The 27,219-nt window shown below is 37.5% G+C and overlaps 1 protein-coding gene across 1 annotated transcript in view; it reads right to left on the bottom strand.

The window, feature by feature from the left end:
* Positions 1-27,219, bottom strand: part of LOC145994472 (dynein axonemal heavy chain 1-like) — a 1,132,367-nt gene that overhangs the window by 786,755 nt on the left and 318,393 nt on the right. Inside the window, exons 28-29 of the mRNA XM_083130607.1 lie at positions 6,362-6,472; positions 614-705 (exon numbers count right to left, since the gene is read on the bottom strand). Coding sequence (XP_082986733.1) covers positions 614-705; positions 6,362-6,472 — 203 coding nt within the window. The remainder of the gene's footprint in view (positions 1-613; positions 706-6,361; positions 6,473-27,219) is intronic.

The following is a 27,219-nucleotide window of genomic DNA, read 5'->3' as shown; positions in this document are numbered from 1 at the left end:
CACGCATGCAAAAGAGAAGAAGGGAAAATCAGTGCTGCATCGGTAGCTCAGTTGGTAGAACAATGGCAAGGTATGCAAGACCCGGTTTCAAGTCCTTTTCGAGCCTCCATTTTTTGCTGAAATTCATGCAAAGACGAATGATTGTTCATCAGAACTAAATTATTTCAGTGTACGTGCACTTTTTTTAGAGTTGCCAAAAATTTTGGTCCAAATTACCAAATTTATAAATTTCTTTCTTTGTGGCTACCAAAAAACCTAACAAAACCGGATGTGTTTATAAACGAAAAGCTATGCCAACTATTACATCAAGAAACTCCTTGCCACCCTGCAACCCAAAAAGAAGCACAGTGGTGAGAAGGGCTTCCATCCGTTCTGTCCATGAGTGTACGTACAATAACCGAACACACAATAAAAATTAACCGTTCGCAAGAATTTCATCGTGGATCTTGTCTTGCACTCTCTGTTTAAGACTCCATCAAAAACAGCATCAGAAGCTGTAAATCAAGTCTTCGACGAATATCCTGGTCTTCTGGTTTGATGAACTTCACATCTAGTCACAATCTTGAATACACGTCAATACTCCAGTTCTGTATAACGATTAACTAGCACTTACCTTGGTCTTCCCGGATCCTGTTGGACCAACAAGCATCAGCCCGTGTCTCACAACTGTGGTCTCGTACAGCTGGATTACTTTCTCTATGTAGCCTGCGAGAAAAATGTTTTGCAATAAATGTAGTGATTAGGTTTAGGAAAAACGTATAATTATTGCGCACATCTACTCATATTTATATAAATACTCTACGTATAATACACTAAGGCATTCAAGTATTCTGTTATTGTATTTGGGCTTTCTTATTTAGCGTCGCTTTTGGCTAATTTTAAGGATGAAATTGAATGATGATTATTGGAATTGATGAGAGGATACTCCCAAGCAAACACACGTGACCTGGGACTGTCGCTGGAGAGATTGGAGTCCAGCACTCAACGAGCTCTGCCACAGAAGCGACTATGAGTGTTATATAAGTGTGTGTGTGTTGGGGGGGGGTAATCATGGTAATCATGCTTGATTCTCCTCCTCAGACATCATACTGGGTGTCCAGAATTAAAGTTACCTATCTCAGAGCCCTCTGTAGCCTGTTTGAGGCATCGTGGAACTGTAAAATTTGGTGAATCCACTATGCAGACCATGGGAAAGAGGATGGCGATAAAAAAGTTTGATTTTCCGCCACCAGGTTAAAATGTGGCGCTGTACTTCCAGGATGGGTTGTAATAATGACGCAAACTGCTCCAATTTGTTATGGATTTGCCTTTACCTTGCAATCTTGCAGTAAACGGAGATATTATTTTCTCGCAACTTCCAGCCACTAACAAATGTCTAACTCAGCTAAATCACTTAATGTGAGTGCTAAACACAAGTTCGGAAGGGATTAAATAAGAAAGAACGTGCATTGCTGGTGAAGTTGTTTTATCAGAACGGTAGTAATAGTGCGGCTGCACTGCGAGGTTATTGTCATTATTAAAACCCATCATGGAAGTACAGCGCCACATTTCAACCTGGTGGCGGAAAATTGAACTACTTTTTTCTATATCGCCATACTCTTCCCCATAGTCTGCATAGTGGATTCACCAAATTTTAGAGTACTACGATGCCTCAAACAGGCTACAGAAGGCTCTGAGTTGGGTAACTTTAATTCTGGCCACCCGGTAGATTTAAGGCAGAAAAATGCAGAATTATTAATTTAGAACAGGTACCTGTAGTAGATACAAAAAACAAAACAAATCGAGGAGGCATCCATAGATGGACAACCTTGGCCTAAAATCCAGGACAGAGCCCTACACTAGAAGAATGCTACAATAACAAAAACCCAGGTAGCATTCATAGAAGAAGAATCTTGGTCTGAAAGCTAATAAGCCAGCATAGTAAGTGGCGCGCCTCTGCTATGTAGATACTAGAACAGTCAAGGACACCATAGTGTTGAACGATCACATTGACTTTCAATGGAATCGTTACAATTCATAAATGTCATTGACTGTACAATCCCCTGCAATAAAAATGTAACACCTAAATCCTTACTCTCTTCCCTGTAAGGTGTTATGCGTGTTGCTTAACTCTACGGCGGTGGCAGAACTTGTAATTGAAAATTTGCTATTAAAATCCACTCATCACCGTAGAGTTAGGCAACACACAGAACGCCTCGTTGTGAAGCTACTATTTCAGGATCTAGGTGTCCCATTATTATTGCCCGTGGCTATATATAGCAAAGAGAAGTATAAAATTTCAAGAAGCTGTAGAATATAGTACAGAATCACTAATCCAAGATTCCTAAGTCAGAAACCGCATCAGAGAAACAAGAATTTAAAGTAGAGAATCCCGCACCGTGGGCGTGCGGTCTAAGGCATAAGGCTTTTGGCTCCTGCTACAAGACGTGCGCAGGTTCGAGTCTCCTGGGGGAGGGGGACGTAACAACTTTTCTCCTGAGATTTCGGCCTGTTTACGGGACCGGTTACCTCCCACCATTCTGAGGAAATTGGGGAGCGAGACCTACAACAACGACTGGAGGTTCTTCGTGCTGACCACACGTCTCCCCGTAATTTATTGGATGATCTCCCACCTTCTCTGAGCCATGTGGAAGTGAAGGCAGCAGTATGTTGTTAGGCATTGGCCCTCATGTGCGGGTTATTAAATGAAGATAAGCATGTGCTATTTCAGAAAGTGAAGTGACGTCAGTTCTTGTACATCTTTAGGTTCACCGTCACCATGAATTTACATAATGACTAGTTGAAAAGACAAAACTGACCAGGCTACTATAAGATTGCTTCTCGGAAGCGTTTAGTTTTCCAAATTTAGATGAACTCTTTTCTTCACATATAGTGGTAAAATCTTTAACCATAAGAAGCAAAGAACGTACCCAGAGATGGTTTAGGAGTTCAAACCCCTTCCGAAATATCTGCGAAATAGTGGCACTAAAAAAAAGAATGTAAAATGCTTTTTGCTCTTCCTCAATCTCAATATGTAGTCTCATAGTCACCAATGTTGATGATATTTGATACAGAGTTTGCTCTGAACCACAACCGACACTTGTGAAAGGAATTTGCTGAAATATTATTATTACGTTTATATGAGGGTTGTTCAAAAACTCATATGTAATTTTCAACTTCATCTCTCTCGGGAACGAATGCAGATACAGAAACGACTATGAGCTGGTTGTAAAGATTGACTGATTTTTCTAATTTTTTTTGCCACTTTGGCTAATTGCGAAGATGAGTATGAATGATGATATGATGAAATTGACAAAGGATTACTCGCAAAGAACACATATGGCGTGGTCTGGTTTCGAACCAGAAGGATGTAAAGACGAAAGACAGTATAACGTTATGAGATGGTCAATTGTTGATACTTAATATCATTTGAACACAGTGTTCAAATATTCCAATTTCAAGTTCCAACAGCTCAAAACACCCCTCCCTCCTCCATATCTCTTTTGTGGATATTTTTAACTAACATAATTCATGTTTCGACTGAGAATGTTTTATAATTGTACCTCTTAACACAATTTCATTTCAACAGGAATGTACAGAAGGGATAAAATGACATCGAAACTGTTCAGAGATGCTGTGTGCATCCGTAGCCATCTGAAAGTACGACAACCTACGTACCTCCAATCTGCAGACACTTAGGGCGAAGGGACATTTCTGAAGTCTTCGACATTCGAGAAACCAGAGGGAAGGCAAAGTTGCCGCTACTATTGTCGCCGTCCTGACAATGTTGGAACTTGTGGCTCGTTTAAGGACGACAAGACCAACCCTGAGGGAATTTCAAGCTTTCCTTTCTCGGACAATACGAAGGGAAATCCTTTCGTTTTCCATGTCTCGCGGGGGAGAACCGTTGTCAACTTGAAGAGTAGCAGCTTGGAATGCAGTGTTGCCACAATCTGAAGGCTTAATTTCCCATTCAAAGAGGTATATTTCCCTTTTTCATCACATTCTCCCCTCCACGTAAGAAATCATATAATAATAAGAAGAAGAGCAAGAAGAAGAGGAAGGGGAAAATAGGGAGAGGAAGAAGAAGAGGGAGAGGAAGAAGAGGTAGAGGTAGAAGAAGAGGTAGAAGAAAGAAAAGAAAGATATAAGGGAAAATACAGTAGTAGTAAAGAAGAACAGTAGTAGTATTTTGGTTGGCCCTTGCATACTGAAAAAATGTTAATCACATAGGTCAGATGTCTCAGGTTGCTCACCCTGACAAGGCATGAATGTACAGACACCGGCATTAAGAATGGGACACACAGATCTTGAAATGGTCGCTTCCTTGCAAGAGATTGTGTGTGTTGTATAATTCTAAGGCGGTAATAGAATTTGCTATTGAAATTTCCCTATTAAATCCACATAGCCTATTGCCGGTCCCATTATTATTGTTGGTGACTGTACAACTGTCTTTGCTCCATTCCAATTTTGTAAGTTCATTATTCATCCTCTCTGTTGCTATTAACCTATGATCCAGAAAAGCAAATTACAATAAATAAAACAGAAATATAAATTGATACACGCTTAGGCTCAAAGAAGTGGATACAAGAGGGAACAGCAAAAACTGATGGATAGGAAATTGAAACCTAATTTCATCTGTACTAGTACTGAGTCTGATATCTCAAAATTTCCCTGACACTTTGCTATTTTTAATCAAATTTCCCATTTTCCCTTAAAATTCGGTCCGAATATCCCTGCAAAAAGGAAAATTTCCCATCATGTGGTAAGACTGAGCTCGGACTTGAGGATTGTTCTATATTTTCCTTTCGCCGCAGCTAAAGTAAATAAGGTCAAGGAAATGAAAATCCAACAGATAGACAGAGAGAAAGAGAGTGAAGGAAGCTGCACCATGTAGGTCCGAAAGGAAATTGCTCTTCGACAACGGACAGGATTGGGGGGAGGAGGAGGGGGTACGAAAGCATTTAGTCCTGTCGACGTCCTTTCCTGCCATCAACCAACCAGGGAGCAAGATGTCGGTAAGTTGTCGTCGACATTTGATGGATTGGCTACATGCAGTTCGTATCACCTTAGAGAACCTCATCTGCACAAACCGCAACACCAGCTGTCATGAGTGTCGCGATAGAAGAAATTCGAAGAGGTAACTTCATCATTATATAGGCATAACTTGGATGGCTAAGGAGGCACGCGCTCCTCAAAATAATCAGGTTTATTCAAATTTATAAGTTAGGGATAGTTTTGTTAACCTCCCGAGACCTGAGAAATAAATAATTAACATGATTGCACAAATGGAACAGTCAACAGTGAACGCTATTTTTATTAGATAGAAAACATTTTAATTATGCCTCCCCACCCTCCCACAAAGTTAAGCTCCAAGTTGGATTCTGAACAAGATTGAAATGTTATTTGGACTTGTCTATGCACAAAGGCACTTGGAGGTTACATGTCGAGGACTTACTTCAAAGCTTTCTATATCAATAGGGTCGATGCAATACATAAATATCCAAGACTTGACATATTTTTTACTATTCCAGAAATTAAAATTCAGAAGGGAATTACATGACTACAAAACAAAAGGAAAATCAAAACTTGAGCTTCCAAAGCACACACTAGTGCTTTCCGAATCATCATTTACATATTCAACTGCAAGAGCGTGGAATGAACTTCCTCCTTCCATGACGTCCCTCACTATTCGCAACAATTTCAAAGACAAACTAAAAACTCTATTGTTAAATAAACAATATATGTGTTCCAGCACTCACGAATAATAGCTCTCATTTCTGAACCAACTTCCTAAAAACAAGTATTTTCATTTTAATTTTGCTTGTTTACTTTCCGCCTTACATGTTGCCAACCCTTGACGGTATTTTGTCCTTTCTTGTGTATTAAGAACATATATATATATATATATGTTTTTACATAATATTAATTTGTATTAGTCTTAACTATATCACACCAGGCACAATTGTGTCAATTAATTTGTGTATCGTTTGTGTATTTGTTTTCAGTCTTTTTCCTTTTTTTTTTTGAGTGTGTAGACGAGCCTTTGTTATCAATTTTGTATTGTTCTTTTTGTGTCTTCTCTATGTTTCTTTCTATCTTCCTTGTTTATTATTGTACAAACATTTAGTATGTAAAACGTATTTAGTATGTATATGTATCCACAGGGGTTAGGTGGTAGAACAGCCGCAGGCTGAACCTCGCCCTTTAATAAAGGAAAATTGAACTGAATTGAATATGTATTAATATTATTAGTTTTACTATGGCTGCCCACACAAACAATTGGCAGAGATATAAAGTAATTGTCGCGAGATCTTCATAAACATTTTGATATATTGTTTTAAGAAATTACACAAAATGTTATTGCAAGTTTAATACTCACCATCCACATCTTCCAAGCCCATTTTTATGGTGTGGCTTCGAATAGCTTCTTCCATTATTCCATAATCCATTTGAATTTCTGGTATTCGAGGGAAAAGGTCGGACACAATCCCTAGAAAAGGCAACGAAATTACTCTTTAGGACAAAAGAAACGTTTCATGGGCAACTTATACAGGGTGTCCGAAAAGTCACGCGAGACTTTGAACGTTCGTATCTTTTGTATATAAAGTGATAGAGGCATGACTCTTACATTGAGTATTTCCTTTGTCTATGTGGATATTTGTTTGAACTTTGAACAAGTAAATGACTCTCTACATTAACGTTCAGTACCGGAGAAAAGTTACAAACAAAAAAAATTCTACGAAGTTAAAAAATGAATAAAAGACACAACCATTAATGAATCCAACATGACTAAAAATGCAATTTATTTTCAATATTTATTGGTGTTACCTAACATTTAAAGGGAAATGGAGTCATTTGAAATAATTTTCGATTTGTATCGACGGTCTCCGTGGAAACTTATCGAATTGATAAAATAACGATATTTTACACATTTTATTTATTTATTATTTTGGATGGGTGTCAAAGTTAAGGCACAAGTATTTTCTTCCACTTAACCATCTACTTATATTTTAGAAATTGATTATAATAGCTAACAGTTTACTAAATGTATGAAACCTAAAACTATTAGAATACAATAGATATGATTGATTGGTTGATTTAATTTATTTTACTTCGTGTTTTGTGCCTCTTGGCTAATTTGCGAAGATGTGGATGAGTGATGAAATGATGAAATTGATGAATGAACATTCACAAACAACCAAGTCCGAGCCAAGACCCTTGGCGTCGCAGCGCGATCTCCTAACCACTCGGACACAGGGTCCGGCACAATAGAAAAGAAAAACAAACAGAATGCACTGTAATTAAGGCAAAAATATACATTTCATGTATTACAGACGATTTATGGGGTTAATTAATACACATTTATGAAAACGTATATTTTTTTTCCAATTTAGGAGGTGTACTGGCAACATTGATCATGTCAGGGGTCAGTGCAAGGTGTGCCCTGCACGGTGGTATGTTATTCCATCTATGTCCAGACGAAGGAAAATAGTTGAAATGTATCGTACAAAATGTTAGCTAGGTTAAGCAAGTTAGTTTATTTTTGTGTACGGTAAATTTCAAAAGTAGAACAAAAAAACTTCTTTCACAACGGGCGGGCTTGTTCGACTTCATTTATGCATACTATCTTTTTGCGTAGACACAGCGGGAGTAACATTATTTACACAGAGATCATTGAACCGTAAGGGGAAAAAAAGGGGGGGCCTCAGTTCTTTGTACTTTTTGAAACAAAAGTACAGCACGGAGGTAGAAGAAGAGAAATTGCGAACTCTCAGAGGGAAGAGAATGATCTCGATTGTATTAAAAATAGAACCCCGCTTCTAAAGGAAATGGAATTTATAATGAGCTCTACCGAAACGTATTCGAAGAAACAACAGGAATGTCGCGTTAAATCAATGGGGGATGTTTATTGTTGTTTCGTGTTAAGTCGAGCACGTTCGTGCTTTCGGTTGAAATTGTCAGTTTCTATCTTGAAGGCGACGTGTCGACCCGGCTCCAGTATTATTAAGCTTAAATTCAGTGTGGGGTAAAAACCTTTACGCAGAATGCGGTCGTCATATGTACAGTCATCAGCAAAAAATATGGGTTACCTAGATCCTATAACACATAATGTAATGTGTTGTATGTGTAGCCTAACTCTACGGCGATAGAAGAACTTCCCGTTGCAAATTTGCAGCTGTGCTGATGCACCCTTTTTCAGGGTTGCTACGTGACTGGAAAACAGGGAAAAGTCAGGGAATTTGGTTGGTCAGGGAAAAGTCATGGAATAGTCAGGGAATTTTGCATATTATCTGGAATTTACGCGCATTTTGGAGTTGCAGGAGAACCAGTTACAAAATGAACGAACGGTTTATTTCCACTCCCGAATTCGGTTCTTGTGATTCCAGTCCTCCCAAAAGATTCAGTTCAGAAACTTGTTCCTGTCGTCATTATGACTTCTAGTATGTTACGTACAAAATTATCGTTCCTTCGCATTTCAATTCTATATTTATTCACTCTCGGATCTAGGTTCTTGGATCCGTTCATTTTGCTACTCGTTCTTGTGAACCTGTTCAACACCGGAATTTGGAGAGGCGTGAGATTTTTCCTTAGAGAACAAACTACTCAAGACGAAACTTACACACCAGCCACCCTCAGAATTTCTTGCGGAAAAAAAAATGTTGCTTTAGCTTTGTGTGTGGTGAGGAAATTTTCTTTCTTCAAAAACACACCTGTTCGGAACCCGTTCTCTTTTGATACGTGAAGCGGAGCAGGTTGGTGTTCGGACAGTTCATTGGTTTTGGATATGCAATAAAGCTTGAAGAGTAAAAACAAAGGGACTTAATACTTCGTTCCCCCCGTGAACCCGTTCTGTGAATTTAAGTCCTTCGTTTGCGACACGTTCAGAAGCAACTTGATCAACTAGTTCATTTGCTCGTTGTCGTAGTTTTTTACGTTGCCGAGATGTGTTACACCTGAGAAATTAGTGATTTTATGCAGTATCAGTGACGTCATTATTCAAATATGCACGTGTTTTGTGCATGTAGAACAATTTTATTTTTAAAAACTGGTGCGAAATAGAGGAATTAAACGTACGCTGGTCACACAATGTTGTTAGGTTAGGAATGTTGGTTTCATGCCGATAGTAATTTTACGTATTGTTTGCGTGTAGAATGAAATTATGCTGAAAAGTGGTGAAAATGAGCCCAAGTTCCTTTTGTTTTATTACGATTTCATTATGCTACAAATGCAACTTTTACATGGTTCGATTTCGATGTATGTCTGTTAACACATACTGCAGAGTTTTAGCGATTACTTAAGATTTTGTGAATATATGCTATTGTGGTGCCACAGCAAGTTTTGTTGAGGTATGAAGATGGCTACCAGTATCAGAATATCTTTGGTCCACTAGTAAAACTAGAAGCTGATTATGACAAGAAGTTAAAAGAATCGCAAACTCAGGATAATATTGAAGTCCGATGGGATGTCGGCTTGAACAAGAAGACTATTGCTTACTTCACTCTTGCAAAAACAGATGGAGGTAATTCTAGTTATATTATCTTATTTTGGAAAGGGTTTGTCCTCACTCATTGACTCAAAAGTTTTTGCCAGTACTTTGAAGGACGAAGCCTGAAAGTAGGTCCTTCCTGGAATATAAGGTTTTGTCTTTTGCATGTATTGCATCTTTGATGTAAGTACAACCATGGTAGATATAAAAGACGTTTCCAATTGCATCCAATAATTGCAGTAGCATTTCTGGAAGGTAGATTTTTATACCCTTTTTTGAAAAACTGAACTGTGAGTAACTAAATTTTTCAATTATTTTTACTTGAGTACCTTGTGGAACACTTGTCGGTCACCATTCAAGCAAAAGGTAAAGTCTGTGGTTTATTAAGAATTTTGCATCTTAGGAGGGGGGTAAATGCGTAAATTTAGAGCCAAAATGACTATAAATTGGACCATTTTGATAATTTTATTGAATGTTGATAAAATTTTTGGGGAGATGTTAGGGGTGTGGATAAATCACTCGATACAGTTATGGGACAATGTGTCTCTCTGCAGAAAATCCGTGCTATGACAGTAAGGTAAGTAAAAGAATAAAGTTTTGCCAATTCTCTCATTGTCATGATGTCCTAACAAAATCACTTTATTACTCAACCTCCCCCTTTACACAGTTATGACTGGGGGTCTGTGTCTTTTGCAAATCCTGATTTGCAGCAGGCATTAATCTGGTATAGATTGAAAGTAAAAGTTATAGTTGTGATGTGTTTGTATGTGTCTTGTGTAGTAGTTGTGCTGTCTAAGGTGTTTGTGTTCGTACTGTGTAGTAATTGTGCTGTCTAATGTGTTTGTGTTTGTCTTGTGTAGTAGTTCCTCCATTCATATTGGGGGTTAGGTGTAGAGCTGACAACTCTGCACTGTAAAAAGCCATGTCAAGAAACAGCAATATAAGGCCATGGATGTTCCCAAGGTAAAATATTCCGGAGGTAAAATAGTCTCCCGTTCGGATCTCCGGGTGGGGTCTACTTTGGGAGGTCCCTGGACTAAGGATAAGATCTACGTTAGGAATAAGGATATTAAATTAGGCACCTGGAATGTTCTGAGCCTTTACCGGCCTGGGGCATTTCAGTGTACAGTTAATGAGTTAGTGAAGTATAAATTAGATGTAGTAGCTGTCCAGGAAGTTAGGTGGCCAGGAGAAGGGAATTGTAAAACTAAAAATTATACTTTTTTCTATGGTGGTACTGAAAATCATAATTTTGGAACAGGCTTTTTCATAAATAATAGAATTATCTCGGCTCTTAAAACAGTAGAATTTATTAATGATAGGATATCATATGCAGTTTTACAGGGTAGGTGGTGTAAAATTATTTTAATAAACATACATGCACCAACGGAAGATAAAGATGATAATACTAAAGATGATTTTTATACAGAGTTAGAACAGGTCTTTGATAAATTTTCTCAGTATGATATGAAAATTCTGTTAGGTGATTGTAATGCACAGATTGGCAAAGAAGAGACATTTAAACCCACGATTGGTAAAGAAAGTCTTCATGAATTAAGTAATGATAATGGTATAAGATTGATTACTTTTGCAACCTCAAAGAATTTAATTGTGAAAAGTACCACTTTTAAACATAAAGATATCCATAAATATACCTGGTCTTCTCCAGATGGTAAAACTCATAATCAGATAGATCATATTCTCATTGATAAGAGAAGGCATACTAGTATAATTGACGTTCGTACACATAGAGGTGCTGACTGTGCCAGTGACCATTATTTAGTAATTGCTAAATTAAGAGAAAGACTCTCAGTGATAAATCATAAGCAACAAAATCTAAAAGTTCTAAAATTTGATACAGGAAAGTTTACTGATGAAAGAATTAAGAAAGATTACCAAATTAAACTGTCAAATAGATTTGATGTTTTGCAGGATTTAAATGATGATGAAAATATAAATGAAGCAGACGTAAATCAGAATTGGGAGCACATACGTAATGCAATAGAATCAGCAGCTAAAGAAAGTATAGGATACCATAAACCGAGAAAAAGTAAGCCATGGTTTGATAATGAATGTCATAATCTAATAGAAATAAGAAATGAGGCTAGACTTAAGTGGTTAAATAACTCTGATTATACAAATCTAAACAATTATAATAGAATAAAGCGAGAAGTTAACCGCACGTTTAGAAGTAAAAAAAGAGATTATTTGAAAAGCAAAATTAACGAAATTGAAACAAACAGCAAAAATAAAAATATCCGAGATTTATATAAAGGTGTAAATGAGTTTAGAAAGGGGTGGCAACCTAAAGTAAACTTGATAAAAGATAAAGACAGTGATTTTCTAGCTGACCCAAGCGATATTCTAAATAGATGGAAGAACTACTTTAATGACCTTTTAAATGTCCATGTAGGAGATAAATCAAAAGTAAATGAAGTCCACACAGCAGAACATTTAGTTCCAGAACCTAACTTGATTGAAGTTAAAGATGCTATTAAAAGGCTAAAGAATAACAAAGCACCTGGCATTGATTTAATACCAGCTGAGTTAATTAAATATGGTGGAAATTCCTTAATATGTCAAATTCATAAATTAATTTGTTTAATATGGAATAAAGAAGAAATCCCTCAACAGTGGAAAGAATCCATAATTGTTCCTGTGTTTAAGAAAGGTGATAAAATGAACTGCAATAATTACCGTGCTACCGTTACTACTCTCAACAACATATAAAATATTATCTAACATTATTTTAACAAGACTAACCCCATATGCTAATGAAATTATAGGAGATTATCAATGTGGATTTAAACGTAACAGATCAACTACAGATCAAATTTTTCACATCAGACAGACACTTGAAAAAAAGTAGGAATATAATCAAAATGTCCATCAGCTATTCATTGATTTCAAAAAAGCATATGATTCGGTCAAAAGAGATAAATTATATAATATATTAGTAGAGTTTGGAATACCTAAGAAGCTTGTTAGTATGATAAAAATATCCACCAGTGAAACAGAAAGTAAAGTTCGTGTGGGTATTAATATGTCTGACAAATTTACAATTCATGATGGGTTAAAACAAGGAGATGCATTATCTCCTTTGCTCTTTAATTTTGCCTTAGAATATGCTGTAAGGAAGGTAAAAGAAACTAAAGAAGGACTAAAATTAAATGGTGTGACTCAGTTGTTAGCATATGCAGATGATGTAGACTTACTGGGGGATGATGTGAATACAATTAAGAATAATGCTAAAATATTTTTCAAAACTGCTAAAGAGATAGGTTTGGAAGTTAACAAAGAGAAAACTAAATATATGCTTACAGGCCGAAACCAAGTGTTAGGTAATAATCAAAATCTAATTATTGATAACAACTCGTTTGAACCAGTTTCCAAATTCAAATACTTAGGAGTAATATTAACAAATGAAAATTATATTGAAGAGGAAATAAAAAGTAGGCTTAATTCAGGAAATGCATGTTACTTCTTTCTCTCTTCATAAACTTTTGTCTTCTCGTTTAATATCTAAGAAACTAAAAGTTAAAATATACAAAACGGTAATTTTGCCTGTAGTATTATATGGATGTGAAACTTGGTCCCTTACATTGAAAGAGGAACATAAATTGAGAGTATTTGAAAATAAGATCCTTAGGAAAATCTTTGGACCTAAAAGGGATGAGGAGACAGGTGAGTGGAGAAGGTTACATAATTTAGAACTACATAATTTGTATTCATGTCCAGATATTATTAGAATAATTAAATCAAGAAGACTTAGGTGGGCAGGCCATGTGGCACGAATGGGAGAGGAAAGAGGAGTTTACAGGATTCTTGTTGGAAAACCTAATGGTAAGAGACCTGTAGGAAGGCCAAGACGAAGATGGAGGGACAACGTTGAGATGGACCTAAGGGAAATCGGTAGGGATGGAAAAGGGTATATAGATCTTGCTCAAGATAGGGAAAGATGGAAGGCCTGTGTTGCTGCAGCCATGAACCTTCGGGTTTAAGAAGGCTAGGGAGTTAGTTAGTTAGTTAGTTGGAGTTAGGCAACACACACACAACATATTTATTTATTTAAGTATTCGATTATAATATTGAAAAACATAATGCAAGCCTCATACAACAGTTTCTTACAATAGATAAATGACATATACACAATAAAAAATGAAATAAGTGTACTGCATAATAAAACATACCACTTAGAAAATTACAGTACAATCACTTAAACTAAAACGCACGTTAATAATAAAATTACACATGCTATTTTAATAATAAAAGGTCATTAGTCTCTAGCATATTGTGATCATATTGTGATATAAGAAAATTAAAATACCCATTACAGTAAAACTTCTCAATAACGGACAGGCCTGGGGGAAAAATAAATGTCCGTTATTAAGAAGTGCCCGCTATTCAGAAAAAAGTGTAGGATGTTACACAATAGAATAAGCATATTACAGTACATACTCTGCGACATCGTAGCAGAAGTGACACACACTTCTCAAGATAACCACAAAGAATACTGTCTACTGTCGTTTGCACTTTTAAAAAGAAAAAAGTAAATACGTTCGGTGTAACATGAAACAATGCGCGCTACTTCGAAATACTGGCCATTGTTGTGTCGAATTCCTGGAAATGGACCGTTTTCTTTCAGGCTGTCCGTTATTAAGAAGTTTTATTTGCGTTGGGGAGGTAGTTTTCAGTGTCCGCGTCCGTTATTGAGAAGTAATATTACCATTAAACCCCATCATGTATTTCTGCCAGGGAATTTAAAAATGTACGTAATTTAGAGGTGTCCGCTATTCAGAGGTGTCCGTTAGAAGAAGTTTTACTGTATTTCTAAAATGATTTCAGGGAAGTATGTATTTTCTTATTTTTATTGCCGTTGAGTGTAAATATGCGGTATGCCAAATTCTATTATATGTAGTTTTTCAACCCGTCCAGGTTAATTCCGAAGATCAGATTGTGTGATATGTTGATAAAATTCATGGAGTGAACACAATGGTACATCCAGAATTCCAACCCAGGACATTGGCTTCTGTAGCAGTACGCTGGCCACTTCGTCACACACAGCGGATAATTATGATGTCATTTTATAACTCTTCATTAAAGATTAAATTTGTACAGATAATTTCTGGATACACTGTTTATATTTCAACACACACACGTTACGATCAACTCTACACTCTGTCCCGAGAATCCTTGAAGCTAGCAAACGAAAGCAAGTCTCTGCGCACCCGAGAGGGATCGACCAATGAACTCGTGAGAAGGGGAAGTGAGTGCATGGAGGGGAAAACGCGGCTGCAACTGCTTTGTTTCCTTTATCTACCATCATTCACGACTTTGCTCCACATGTTTCAGAGACAGAGTGCAGTGTATTTGTCGTCGAAGCCCATCAAATATGTATGATCACATTTGAAGGAGTGAAGTTCGCTGGAAAAAAATGAAGGAATTTACTGGTGCAAGTCACACACGCGAATCAAACAATGTAAATTCTCGTTGCATTTCGATCCAGTTTTAAGCAAGATGGGTTATCAATCAACAAAGCACAGTTTATTAATTCACCTCCATAATTTCGAGTGGTGATTTTAGTTATTACCAACCATGGGAAATCCGTAAAAACGTGGCCGAGTCGCGGATTAAAACAAGCGAACATCGACATTTCATTGGAGAAGTTGACATCCGTGTCAATTCGTGGCATGAACGTATCAAATATAATTCCAGGGATTAAAAAAATGGCGAGGGAAGGAGGGAGCGGGCCGAATAGGAAAAAGTGTGAATATACGCGCCTGTCCTTGCATTTCCAACCAATTATAAGTAAATACGACGTTTTGGACCAATTAGTAGGATTATCTAGTTAGTTCGCATACACTTCAAGGAATCGAGAGTACAAAATATTTACACCGTCGCCGACAAACAACGGCGTGGTGTTATAATGAGCACGAGAGGTTGAAGCTGCCATAAAATAAGAAGCCTTGATTTTGCATTATGTTATTTTGACAGGGAAACACGTTTGTGTGGATCTTTCTCCTTAATTGGAGAAAATACGAAATGACTTCAAATTTCTTGTACGTACAGCAACGATGTCGAGATAGAGGGAGAAGTGGTGGGAATAAGGTACGTATCTATGGTGAATAAAATATCAAGATTTAGGTACAAAAACTGGGCATATTTCGGGATCAAACCGGTGTATTAAATGGCATATCGGTGATAAAATGGTGATTGAAAAAAACCTAAGTTTGATTTGAAAACTACACTAATTAAACAAAATTAACATTTAACTTCTAATAGCACATTTATATAGTTATCAGCGTATTACGTTTATTCCTGTGTAAAGGGATCCTTTTTCTGCTTCTCAAATATTTACAGCACAATTAATCAGAATAAATTCCCGTGATTTACTTAACTCTCAGGATAATTCAGACCTCAGAAGGTGTGGTGTCGGTTTGAGTTTAAGAATTTATTTCGCATTTTGCAGTTCATTTCGTATCATTTCGTGACAAAACATGGTAGAAAAATGCACCTAACACCTTTCAAAACTTGAAAAATTAACATAACGTCTTATCAGAAATATGCCTGCCCCTAGGTTGAGATATTATCCGAGGGCGAGGGGATCACATTTAATATAACTCCATATAGCAGAGCATAGCGGATATGCAACATAAACTTCCTTTAGAGAGAGTGCATCACCATCAGCGCTCTCCTTACGTTCAGTCAATGGCAATAAAAATAAAACAGGTATATCATGAAATGCTCGATTCCCTGTTGCCTGATCCTACTGCGATAAGAGGATTTTAGTAACAGATTTTCAATGAAAGCTTCTACCACTCCCGTAATGTCAAGAAACACACACCACCTTGCAGCGAAGCGAGTGTTTCACGAACTAGTGTGCCATTATTTATTGACGGTAACTACATTTATTGACGGAATAATATTTTAAAAGTCATCGTAAGGTGCATTCTTGTTAAATTGATACCTCAAAACAATAGAAAGCATCATAATTACAATAGAAGTGCTACACCTCTTTCGTGGGTAAGTTAAGGTAAGGCTCCACGTTATGGGCGCCACTATGCTTCGCCCTTGGGGTACGTACTTAAATGTTAATTATACCACGGCTACAGATATCTTAATCTCAGGGGATAGGTTCTTTATTTGAGAATTCCAAATAAGAAAGCATTTTATAACCAAGAGGATATAGTTGAATGCGGATCTATATTCTGAACACTGTACACAATACAGAGAAAATATATAGCGAAGCTTGTATATACATTGAAATATATATATATATATATATATATATATATATATATATATATATATGCTGATTCCAAATTTACGTCTGTTATATTCTTCTTAATTATATATGAATAACTGAAAGGAATTCTTCTTCTTTCTTCTCGTAATTTGGCAAAAAGGCTTCTTCTTCCTTCCTATCTTTGGTTTGGGAAAAGGCTTCTTCTTCTTATCTTTTTTCTATTTTGGAAAAGGCTTATACTTCTTTTCTTTCTTCTATTTTTGGAAAAGACTTTTTTCTTTTCTTCTTTCTATTTAGGAAAAGGCTTCTTTTCTTCTTTCTAATTTTGGAGAAGGCTTATTCTTCTTTTCTTTCTTCTTTTTGGAAAAGGCTTATTCTTCTTTTCTTTATTCTAATTTATTTTCTTTCCTTTTAAAGTGTAATCTTATTATTTATTACATATATGCGCTCGCTTTCCCCGCTTCTTTGGCATACGATACAAGCTATACTTATATAAAGAGTAGGGTCGACTAAACTGACAATAGCACCACCTCCTATGTAACGACCAAAAGGGGAATAACACAGGATCGCTAACAGCAAGCGCTGCCTATTGCCCAGTGCGTCTAATAAAAAGCGCAACCGTAAGTCCTTCGGGGCGTCTAATTGAACACAGCGCCACCGAGGGACGGACAAATACAAAAGCTGACGATGTTCTCCTCGTCAGAGGATCAAAAAGGAGAAAGATAATACATTTCTGAATTCATTTGCTCACTTATTAACTTTCCTAATTGTTTCATATATGAGAGCATATTCTTAATTATCTTAATTTGCTATTAACAACATTATATTCACTCCTATAATTTTTATACTCTTCCTTTATATATTTTTCATTTACTATAATATATATAATCGCTCTTCTCCGCTCCTAGTTTCTATAATGAACTCTGCTCTTCTTTATATGGCATGCTGCCATCTATCGTCGCTTTCGGGAAACATTTCTTCCTTGTGTTTTTCATTGTGTCGTCGGAACTGGCACGTTACAGAGGGACCTCCCATTAACTGCCAAGTTACTTCTGGAGAATATTCCAAGTTTTTGTGAGCTAGAGCCACTCTTCTACAGAGCATTCCCTGACATTTGCTACGAGACTCGGTAGCAAGCGACCCGGCATCAGCGCTTGTCTTTCCCAGTGAACGGGTCAGCGACAGTCGCTAGAGTTGGCTATTAAAATTACAGTTTTCATATTGTGTACTAACCTTGACTACAGAAGATGTTGAAAATGATGTCCCTCTGCTGCAACACATTCCTGGCATCTCCGAAGGAAATTGGCATTTACACGTGCAAGTTCGTCTACTGTAATTCTCCAGATTTCTCGTACAATACTCTCTTTTAACTCACAGATGGTGTGCGGATTGTCTTTGTATACTTTATTTTTTAGATTTCTCATTTTTCTTTCGAGGTTTAATATAGTGGGGTCGTATGTGGAACGGGAACAGCAGGAAATTTCGTTGCAAAACGTCGTCGCACTTCTCCACAATTCCTCTTTCCGAAGTAACACTCGACAAGATAAATCCTTTGTTGTTATGTAAACTTTTGTGGTGCCATATTAAGTCACAATCTTCAACAGACGGACACGACACGACACAACACAACTTCCGAGGGAGTATTATACTGGCGTCAGTCTGCAACGTCAACAGAAAGGGAAAGAGAGTGAAGGCAGGGAGAGCAAAAAAAAAAAACAGACTGTAGCGTGGGACTGTCGCGGACTCATTCACCGGGACAGACAAGCGCTGATGCTGGGCCGCTTGCCGCCGAGTCTCGTAGCGAATGTCAGGGAATGCTCTGTATTTGGGAACTCTATGGCGTATGGCTCTTCAAAAGTCGGCACTTCTCCGAAACTATCATGGTCGTTAATCTAGAGCAGTGTATCACAACCACCGGGTGGCGGTCCCTTACCTGGCTGTGAGAGGTTCTCCTGAGATTTGCATCTTGCAGCCGAAGTTCGCAACCACTTGGAAAAATGACGTTTCGTCAGAGGTTCACTATTCCTCTCTCCACGAAAACAGGCCAATCAAGGTTGGAGCTTCCAGGGTTTCCACACTTCTTCCAAGCTGCACAGTCGACACTTCGCGTTGCACTGTACTCATGCGGTTGATTTTGTCGGTTGAAATTGTTACTTATTGACAACAATGTATGTGAGCGGCTTGACCTTGACGTACAGTTTTCATGCCTTTAGCGATAAAAGGAAATCCTTTCTTGCCAGTGTTGGTGAGGGGACTGTCACAAGTACAGCCTCCAAATTTAAATTTTAACGGTTGGGTCTCTCTCGAGTTCGACTACTATAACAGGAAATTGTATCGCGACAGTGGCAGTGAGCGATCAAACAATCTAACCGGTGATTGCGTTGCCTCCCGCCTGCAAATTTGGAGGTTGACGAACGGCATCACGGTTAATTTTCACTAACAAATTTATTGAAGTGGAAATACTCTGATTAATTGATTTTTTTCCATATCCGAAATGGGACATCCCAATGAAGAGCAGCACTTAATAAATTTATAATAATATTAGCCAGAGGAAACTACAAGATTCCACTAGATCCAGTCGTTGTCAACTGATTTAAACGAAATTTTATATTTGTCAACAAGCCTAGACATTCTTTTTTATAATATATTATAATATAAAAAATTATAATAAATATATTAAATTTCATATAATATATGAATATATTATAATATAATGTATTTATAATAAATATATTAAATTCCTGGGGGGGGGAATTCCCCCACCAACAATCTTGTCCTGAGAGTTTTTGTTTTAACAACGAACATAAACAATTGGTTTGGGATTCGAATATAGGTACTTCACTGGAATAGTATCGAAAACATACAGAAAGAAACAAACTGACAACAAAGAGCCTCATCTTTTAGAACACTGAACCAATCAATCCCCCAGACTTGATATTTCTTCTCCATTTCTCATCGCCTTAGCAACCACAACCTTTTGGCAGAGAAATTGAAATCTATCGGCATAAGAAATAAGGAATTGTTATGGTTTCGGTCTTATCTAACGAACAGGCAACAATGTGTAAAATTAGTACATGAGAATAAATCGTGCATGTCTAAATGGCTTGATATCAAACAAGGAGTACCACAAGGAAGTATTCTAGGACCTATCCTATTTTCGCTATACATCAAAGATTTTAATGATTCACTAAAACATTGCAAATACCACCAATATGCGGATGACACACAAATATATATACAAACACCATTAAGAAACAGTGCAATGGCCCTAGAAGCATTGCAACAGGACCTAAATTCAATATCTAAATGGTCTGAATGTAATGCACTCAAATTGAATTCATCCAAGTCTTACATTTTAACTTTAGGCACAACGAGTAAACTCAAAAAGTTAGAACAATTACAACTCCCCCTCCCTACACTGAATAATTCCAAAATAAAGAAAGTAGAAACAGCACGCAACCTTGGCATAATATTGGACGAGAATCTACAATGGGGTTCTCATGTCACACATATAATTAAAAACTCAATAGCCAAACTGAAATCACTTTTTCCATTAAAACACATGCTAAGCAAAGAAACGAAAACTCACCTAGTCAACACACTTATAATGCCAAAAATTGATTATGCTTCCCCAGTTTTTATAAACATCCACAGTGCTCTAAATTACAAGATACAAAAACTTCAAAACAGTTGCATAAGATTTATACTGAATGTCAAAAGAAGAGAACACATATCCCCGTACTTACAGGAACTTAATTGGTTAAACGTTAAGAATAGGAGAACATTTTTGGCATTGTCTTTATTGTACAGGATCCTGAACAATAAGGAACCAAGATATTTATATGAATTGCTCCGTACAGGAAGAAAGGAAAACAAATTAACCTTCGTCAAAAAACACACTTCACGATTCCTGTACACAGAACAACATTCTATGGGAATTCTTTCATAGTCACCGCAATAAAAGAATGGAATGACCTCCCCCCACCACTGACCTCAGGGGAGCTCCACCCTGCAACATACAAAATAAATCTAAAGAAACATCTGCTGTCCAAACAATAGTGCCTGGCTTTGTCTTTTCTGTAATGAATGGGAATGAGGTATTGGTTGTAGTTTTAGCTGTAATAATTGTATTTTAATTGTGGTATTTAACTCTGTACCTTCAGTACATTAATTGTTTACATTATAAGTAGGAATGTTTTTTTTTTAATTTCTTTTTTTTTGTATTTTTATTCTTTTTATTCTTTCTACTGCAACAAAGATTTTCAAGAAGTGGAAAGTGTCAATTGTAATATGTTTTTTTAAAGGGTTTGTTGTAAGAACGGCCCGCGAGGCCGAAACACGCCCTCTCAATAAAGACGATATTATTATTATTATTATTATTATTATTATTATTATTATAAATATATATAAAAAAACACGTCATAGCATTTATATGTGAATTTTATACAGGAAGCTATTATCTTCTTAATGTCTCTTAAATTCTGCCCCTCCTCCCTTACGCAAATCATTGTTCATAGCATCAGTAGTACATTAAAATCTTCAATTTGCAATTACATTTTGAATGAAAGACAGTCAATATCATACCTAGGTATATTGTATATTTTATAATATACTTTGATTATTTAATAATTGACATATATTTAATGACATTATATATATATATATATATATATATTGTGTGTGTGTGTGTGTGTCTGTCTTTCTGCTCCTCCCCCCCCCCCCAATCTGCAGTGATTTCGCACCCTGACTGGAGCAACAGTTTAAAGTGGGATACAAACCACCATCTGCCTCCACCGGGTATCGTACCCGGGACTCCTTGATATATAAAGTTTAGAAAACTACTTAGGAGTAAAATTTTGAAATCGGGGCACAAACTTTCGAAAAACAAATTTACTGGCCAGCCGGCCCACGAATATTGAAGACTACTGACCTAGAGGCACTTCATCAGTCACTACCAGGGAGGTTTCAGTACAGATGTGTTCGATCATCTCAAAGGTCCCCCACCCTGAAAGATCTAGAAATGGGAAGAAGCTGTACCAGCAAATGCCAATAGATTCTAGACGAGAAGGAAGGAGGAGGAGGAGGAGAAGAAGAAATATAAATGGATCAAAAGCAGACAACTAAGCACGATTGAGTCCAAACAAAGATATCATGTGCTTTGGTCTATTCAATAGTATTGAATTTTTCATCGCGATTAGTAGCTTTAAGAATTGTGATAACAGTTATGAAACAAAATTGTGTTGTTTATTGTAAATCCATTTAAAGATGCTATTTCTGAGAATAACCCATGATAGTCAACAATTAACGCTACGTTTCGCTCGGAAACGTGTAATAAGCAGACTTCAATGCCGCGAGAGGGTTACGGCAGACGTTATTACAATATTTGTTCATCTGCTACTTGTGTACGTTCACATTGTCCGGCCTCTGTGTAACAGCACAAAATACATGTCCTTTCAGAAGTGGTGTCGTTCAAAAGCGGAATGAAGAAAGGGTCGTTGGTCTGCGTCTAATAATTTAGTCTAATCATGTCGCAAAATATCTGCAAGATACGTTCACATCTCTGCCATCAAAGAGAAATTGTCTTGTGTAGCTCCGTTGTTTCCAAAACATAACTAGATAAATATTATGCGCAGCTGCGATGCGAGTCGTGAACGTAGCGTTGCTCGGACGCCCGTACGACTCACCGCTTTACATTCTCCGAAGTGCCTCTGCACAGTTTGAACTTCTTCCAGTAAGAATATACATCGACTCGCTAACCTGCTTCTGAATGAATATGTTTCCTAAATCCTTTATTGAGGAAACTGAACCGGTTTCGACAGTGCCGAGACGAAAATGATTTCCACCCAATTCTTAAGACCTGAACTGATTTCGACAGTGTTGAGACGAAAATGGTTAACCCAATTCTTCAGAACTGAACAGATTTCAATAGTGCAGAGACAAAAAAAATATTTCCACCCAATTTTAGAACTGAACTGATTTCGGCATTGCCGAGACGAAAATGATTTCCACCCTATTCTTAAACGTGAACTGATGTCGACAGCGTTGAGACGAAAATGGTTCCCCCAATTCTTCAGAACTAAACCGTTTTCAATAGGACAAACATTATTTCCGCCCAATTCTTTAGAACTGAACTTATTTCGACAGCCAGTGCCGAGACTGAAATTGTTCTCCAAATTCTTCTTTAGAAATGGATAGATTTCAAAAGAAGCTGAAACAAAAATGCCCCCTCCATTCTTTAAAACTCAACTGATGTCGACAGTGCACAGTCGAAAATAATTGTCACTCAATTCTTCAGAAATGAACTGATTTCGACAATGTCGAGACGAGAATGGTTTCCACCTAATTCTATAGAACCGAAATGATTTCAAGGTAAACTTCTTCATAGTTTCAGTACCACAAGACGTCCACAAACAGAAAAAACAAAACGAAACCACTTTACAAGGAAAAGACATAAAAAAGATGCTAATATTTGAAGAAATAGCGGAAATCCGGAAAAGCAAAACAAGAGCTATCAAGAGAGCTAAAGTAGTTTTTGGGAGAAAAAAAAACTTTCGTCCTGAAGCCATGGAGAAGGCATTCGTTCCATTGACGGCAAATTCACTCACAGAGCATTCAGTTGACTCCAATCCAAGAGATCATCACATATGCCAGTGAACTTTCCTTTCTAACTTTTCCTTCTTCCAATTTTTTAATTTATCTTTCTTTCTCTTCCTTTACAGTCTTCATTGTTGAAGTGGTGCTCCGGGCAACATCATAAAGAAAATGAACAAATCTTTCCGGGGAAAGACAAACAAAACACGCGCTCTCTACCGGGCAAAGATAACAGTAGAACCTTTCCTACGGACATGAAAACTGTGTGTCTATGGTGGTAACCTTCGCCTTAAGAATAACTTTTGAAACTTCCCTCGCGGTTGTTAAATAATACATGCTGAGCGGTATTAACATTTGTGCATATTTTATGAAATCTCCTCCACTTCCCCGCTCCACTCGCCCACACTAGCAGTATACAAGAATAAAAGTTTGCTTCGTACACTATAAAATACGAAACAAAGTTGACACCAAACATTGTGGCAAAGGGCCCTCTCAGACGCTAGCTAGGTTACCTGCGAAGCCCGAGACTGAAATACTAAAATACTTAAGAAAAATCTATTACAAATTGTGAATAAAAATTGCTCGTTTCAATAACAAGCTGATTGTGTTTCATCAGTTGGCAACCTGATTTCTTGTGAGTTTGCAACCTTTACACGGCGTTTAAGCGGAACAAGTCTTCTCCCATGCTCCATAGTGAAGTAGCCCAAATCTTGGACTAATTATACGCCACTGTTCCCTCTCCTACCTGGAAGTAGCGGTAGCAGCCAGCTCGCATGTTTCATTTGCAGTAAATAATCAATTATATGTGTTCTTTCAATGAATGGGTCTGGGGTACACCCAGCCTCTAATACATAAGGGTTAAAAGAGGCTGGAGCGTTAGTCTGCAAAATGCAGTCCAGAGTGAGCTGCATGGAAGAGAGGTTGTCTTTTTGGTGCATTCACAAACTGTCACCCTTACCCCTTAGGAGCTGACCAATACCTATTGACCTTTTACACGAATACTGTATATTCAACCCTTTCTTCACTATTACAAACGTGCATCTCGCATTAGTTCCTTCCTCCCTTGAATCTTGATATAATTTCGAAGACAAAAAAAGGTGACAGGGAACTTATTATGAAGTTCCAATGTTTGTTATGCAAAGCAGGAAGTATAGTATAAGTTTGCAACTTGCAAACTTCCAATCCCCTTTTTGTCGGCTGCTACCTCGTGCATTAAGAAAATTAATAAATGTTGTAAACTTTCGTTTAGTTTAGAAACTTCTCCGTTCAGCTCTTCCTTGAACAAACTTAAAGAGTACTACGTTAATCCACAACAGAATAACAACAAAGGCACGATTAAGTCACGAAAAAATTACGATCACTTGACAGTTTTCAGAAGTTTTTCATGTTTAATATAATACCGGGTGTCCGAGAAGTCTTTGTATGAAAACAAAAATTAACTGTATCCGCTATATGCAACATAGACATGACAAAATGGTACCAAAATGTTCGGAAACTATTTAAGTTTTTTTTTTCAGGTTTCTGTAACGTTACAGTAGTGTAGCAGTGCAAGTGTCCAGCAAACCGGAAATGTACACAAATCAGGAAAAAGCTAAGTGTGTCCTGTGGTTTCACGAGAACAGGTCACAAAAAACAGCGCAGAGACAATTTCAAACATCGTACGGAAAGGTGCCGCCCGATGGTAGGAGCATTAAGTCGTGGTATGACAAATTCAAGACCACAGGATCTGTTGATGACGTACCGAGAAGTGGCGGACCATCAACCTCAGACGAAAGGGTGAAAGATGTCAGAGTGGCTTTTGTGCGCAGTCCGAAGAAATCCGTGCGTACGGCCTCACGTGAATTAGAGATTCTAAAAAGTTCTGTTCATGGTGTGTTACACAAACGTTTACTGTTTCGTTCATACAAAGTGCAAATCCTGCAGGCTTTCTTGCCCAATGACGGCAAACGTCGTTATAACTTTGCGGTGAAAATGTTATCACGTATTGACGCTGATAATGGCTATCTGGAACGTGTTGCTTTTTCAGACGAGGCGGTCTTTCATGTCAGTGGTTTAGTGAATAGACACAACGTGCGTATCTTGGGTAAAGAGCCCCTCATGAGGTGAGGGAGTCGACCATGGTCAGCCCGAAGGTGAATGTTTGGTTCGCGCTGCTGCATGACAGAATAATTGGACAGATTCTTTTTCTGTGAGCACACCGTAACATCTGGAGTGTATCTCGACATGTTGCAATTGTTTGCTGTTCCTCAATTGCTAGAATACCACCCAGATGTTATCTTTCAACAAGACGGTGCCCCGACACATTGGAGTCTGGAGGTTCGTTTCTACCTTGATCAGACATTTCCTGGAAATGGATTGGTCGAGATGGACCGACAGCGTAGCCTGCACGATCTCCAGACATAACCCCTTTAGATATTTTCTATGGAGTTATGTGAAAGACAATGTCTACAGAACTCCTGTATCCGATCTTGCAACTCTGCAACAACAGATAACCCAAGTCATCACATCAATCCCTCCTTTGATGTTGGCTAATGCATGGCGAAAAGTTGAATTTCGACTAGATGTACTCCGTTCTACCAAGGGTGCTCATGTGGAGATTTATTGATATCTTTCCTATTGCCAATAAAACTTTAATAGTTTCCGAACATTTTGCTACCATTTTGTCATATCTATGTTGCATATAGCGGATACAGTTAATTTTTGTTTTCATACAAAGACTTTTCGGAAACCCGGTAGATTTAGAATGTACAGTCAGCGGCAATAAAATGCGAGACAGATCATGAAATACTCCCTTCCCTAGGGATGCGTTATGCGCAACTCTCCAGCGATAAGTGGATTTAATAGCCACCGCCATAGAGTAAGGCAACACACAGCAGTGTTGCCAATGCACAGTCTTACTTTCTAAAAAAAAAAAAAACGATTTTCCTAGTTCCCCCTTAAAGACGCCTCATCCGATTGGCTATAGGTAGAATTGAACATTCCTTTTTTGCTGCCATAGATGCCGAGCTAATCCACCTAACCAAACTGAAAATTACCGACGGCATGTCCGTACATGTGTGTTATGTGCCATTTTTCATGCTTTGTAAAAACTTTCATTTACACTTCCCGTTACATCTGGCAACACTGCGTGGACGCTAATCAAATCCAATCATTGTTCCCCGGTTTAAAAATATATGCATTAACAAGGCTTCAATTTGGTACAAGGATTATAGTGTACCACTTCAGGTTCAAACTTTGTACTATCCCCAACTCCGGGTTGCGTTGTAAATGGAACACCCTGCAGGGAAGCGAATATTTCAGGTGGCCCATTTTTATAGCCATTTTTATATACATTCACATAAACGTCTCCATATGTTCTCGAGCTTTCGCATCGTTTCATACAACTAATCGTATTATTGCATAGGAGAAATTGTCCTCTGGCTACAAAACAGGACTAAAAACGCTTACTTGATGAAGTGCATTATGTGTTACTATCATAAAACTACAAATATAACAGAGAAAAGGGCTTCTTGTGGAAACCTTTTTGCTTTACTTCCAAAGCTAAGTTAAATGATCTTCCAATGATTTGTTTTCCCCAAAAGGTTAATAAACCTTCAGTTGATAAAACTACTTTAACAAAACTTTTTGGAATAACAGCTAAACTGACTGAATAATTGAATGAATTGATATATTTTGGCGTCGCTCTTCTGCCACTTTTGGCTAATTGCGACGATGAGAATGAATAATAATGTGATGGAATTGATGACGGTACTTTTAAGGTTGGATTCGAGCCCGTGACTCCTGGCGTAGAAACGAGCTGTGATAACTATTCCGCAACGGAGGCCGGATTCACAGGGCATAAAAGTGGGTGACAGAGGAAGGTACGTAAAGCATTTAATATTGTTGTTTTCCAAAGCGTACGTTAATATAACAT

Source organism: Lepisma saccharinum, chromosome 10, assembly GCF_977018435.1.
Source record: "Lepisma saccharinum chromosome 10, izLepSacc3.1, whole genome shotgun sequence".
Taxonomy (NCBI): domain Eukaryota; kingdom Metazoa; phylum Arthropoda; class Insecta; order Zygentoma; family Lepismatidae; genus Lepisma; species Lepisma saccharinum.
The sequence above is the reverse complement of the archived record's forward strand: the minus strand, read 5'-3'. Positions and strand labels throughout refer to the sequence as shown.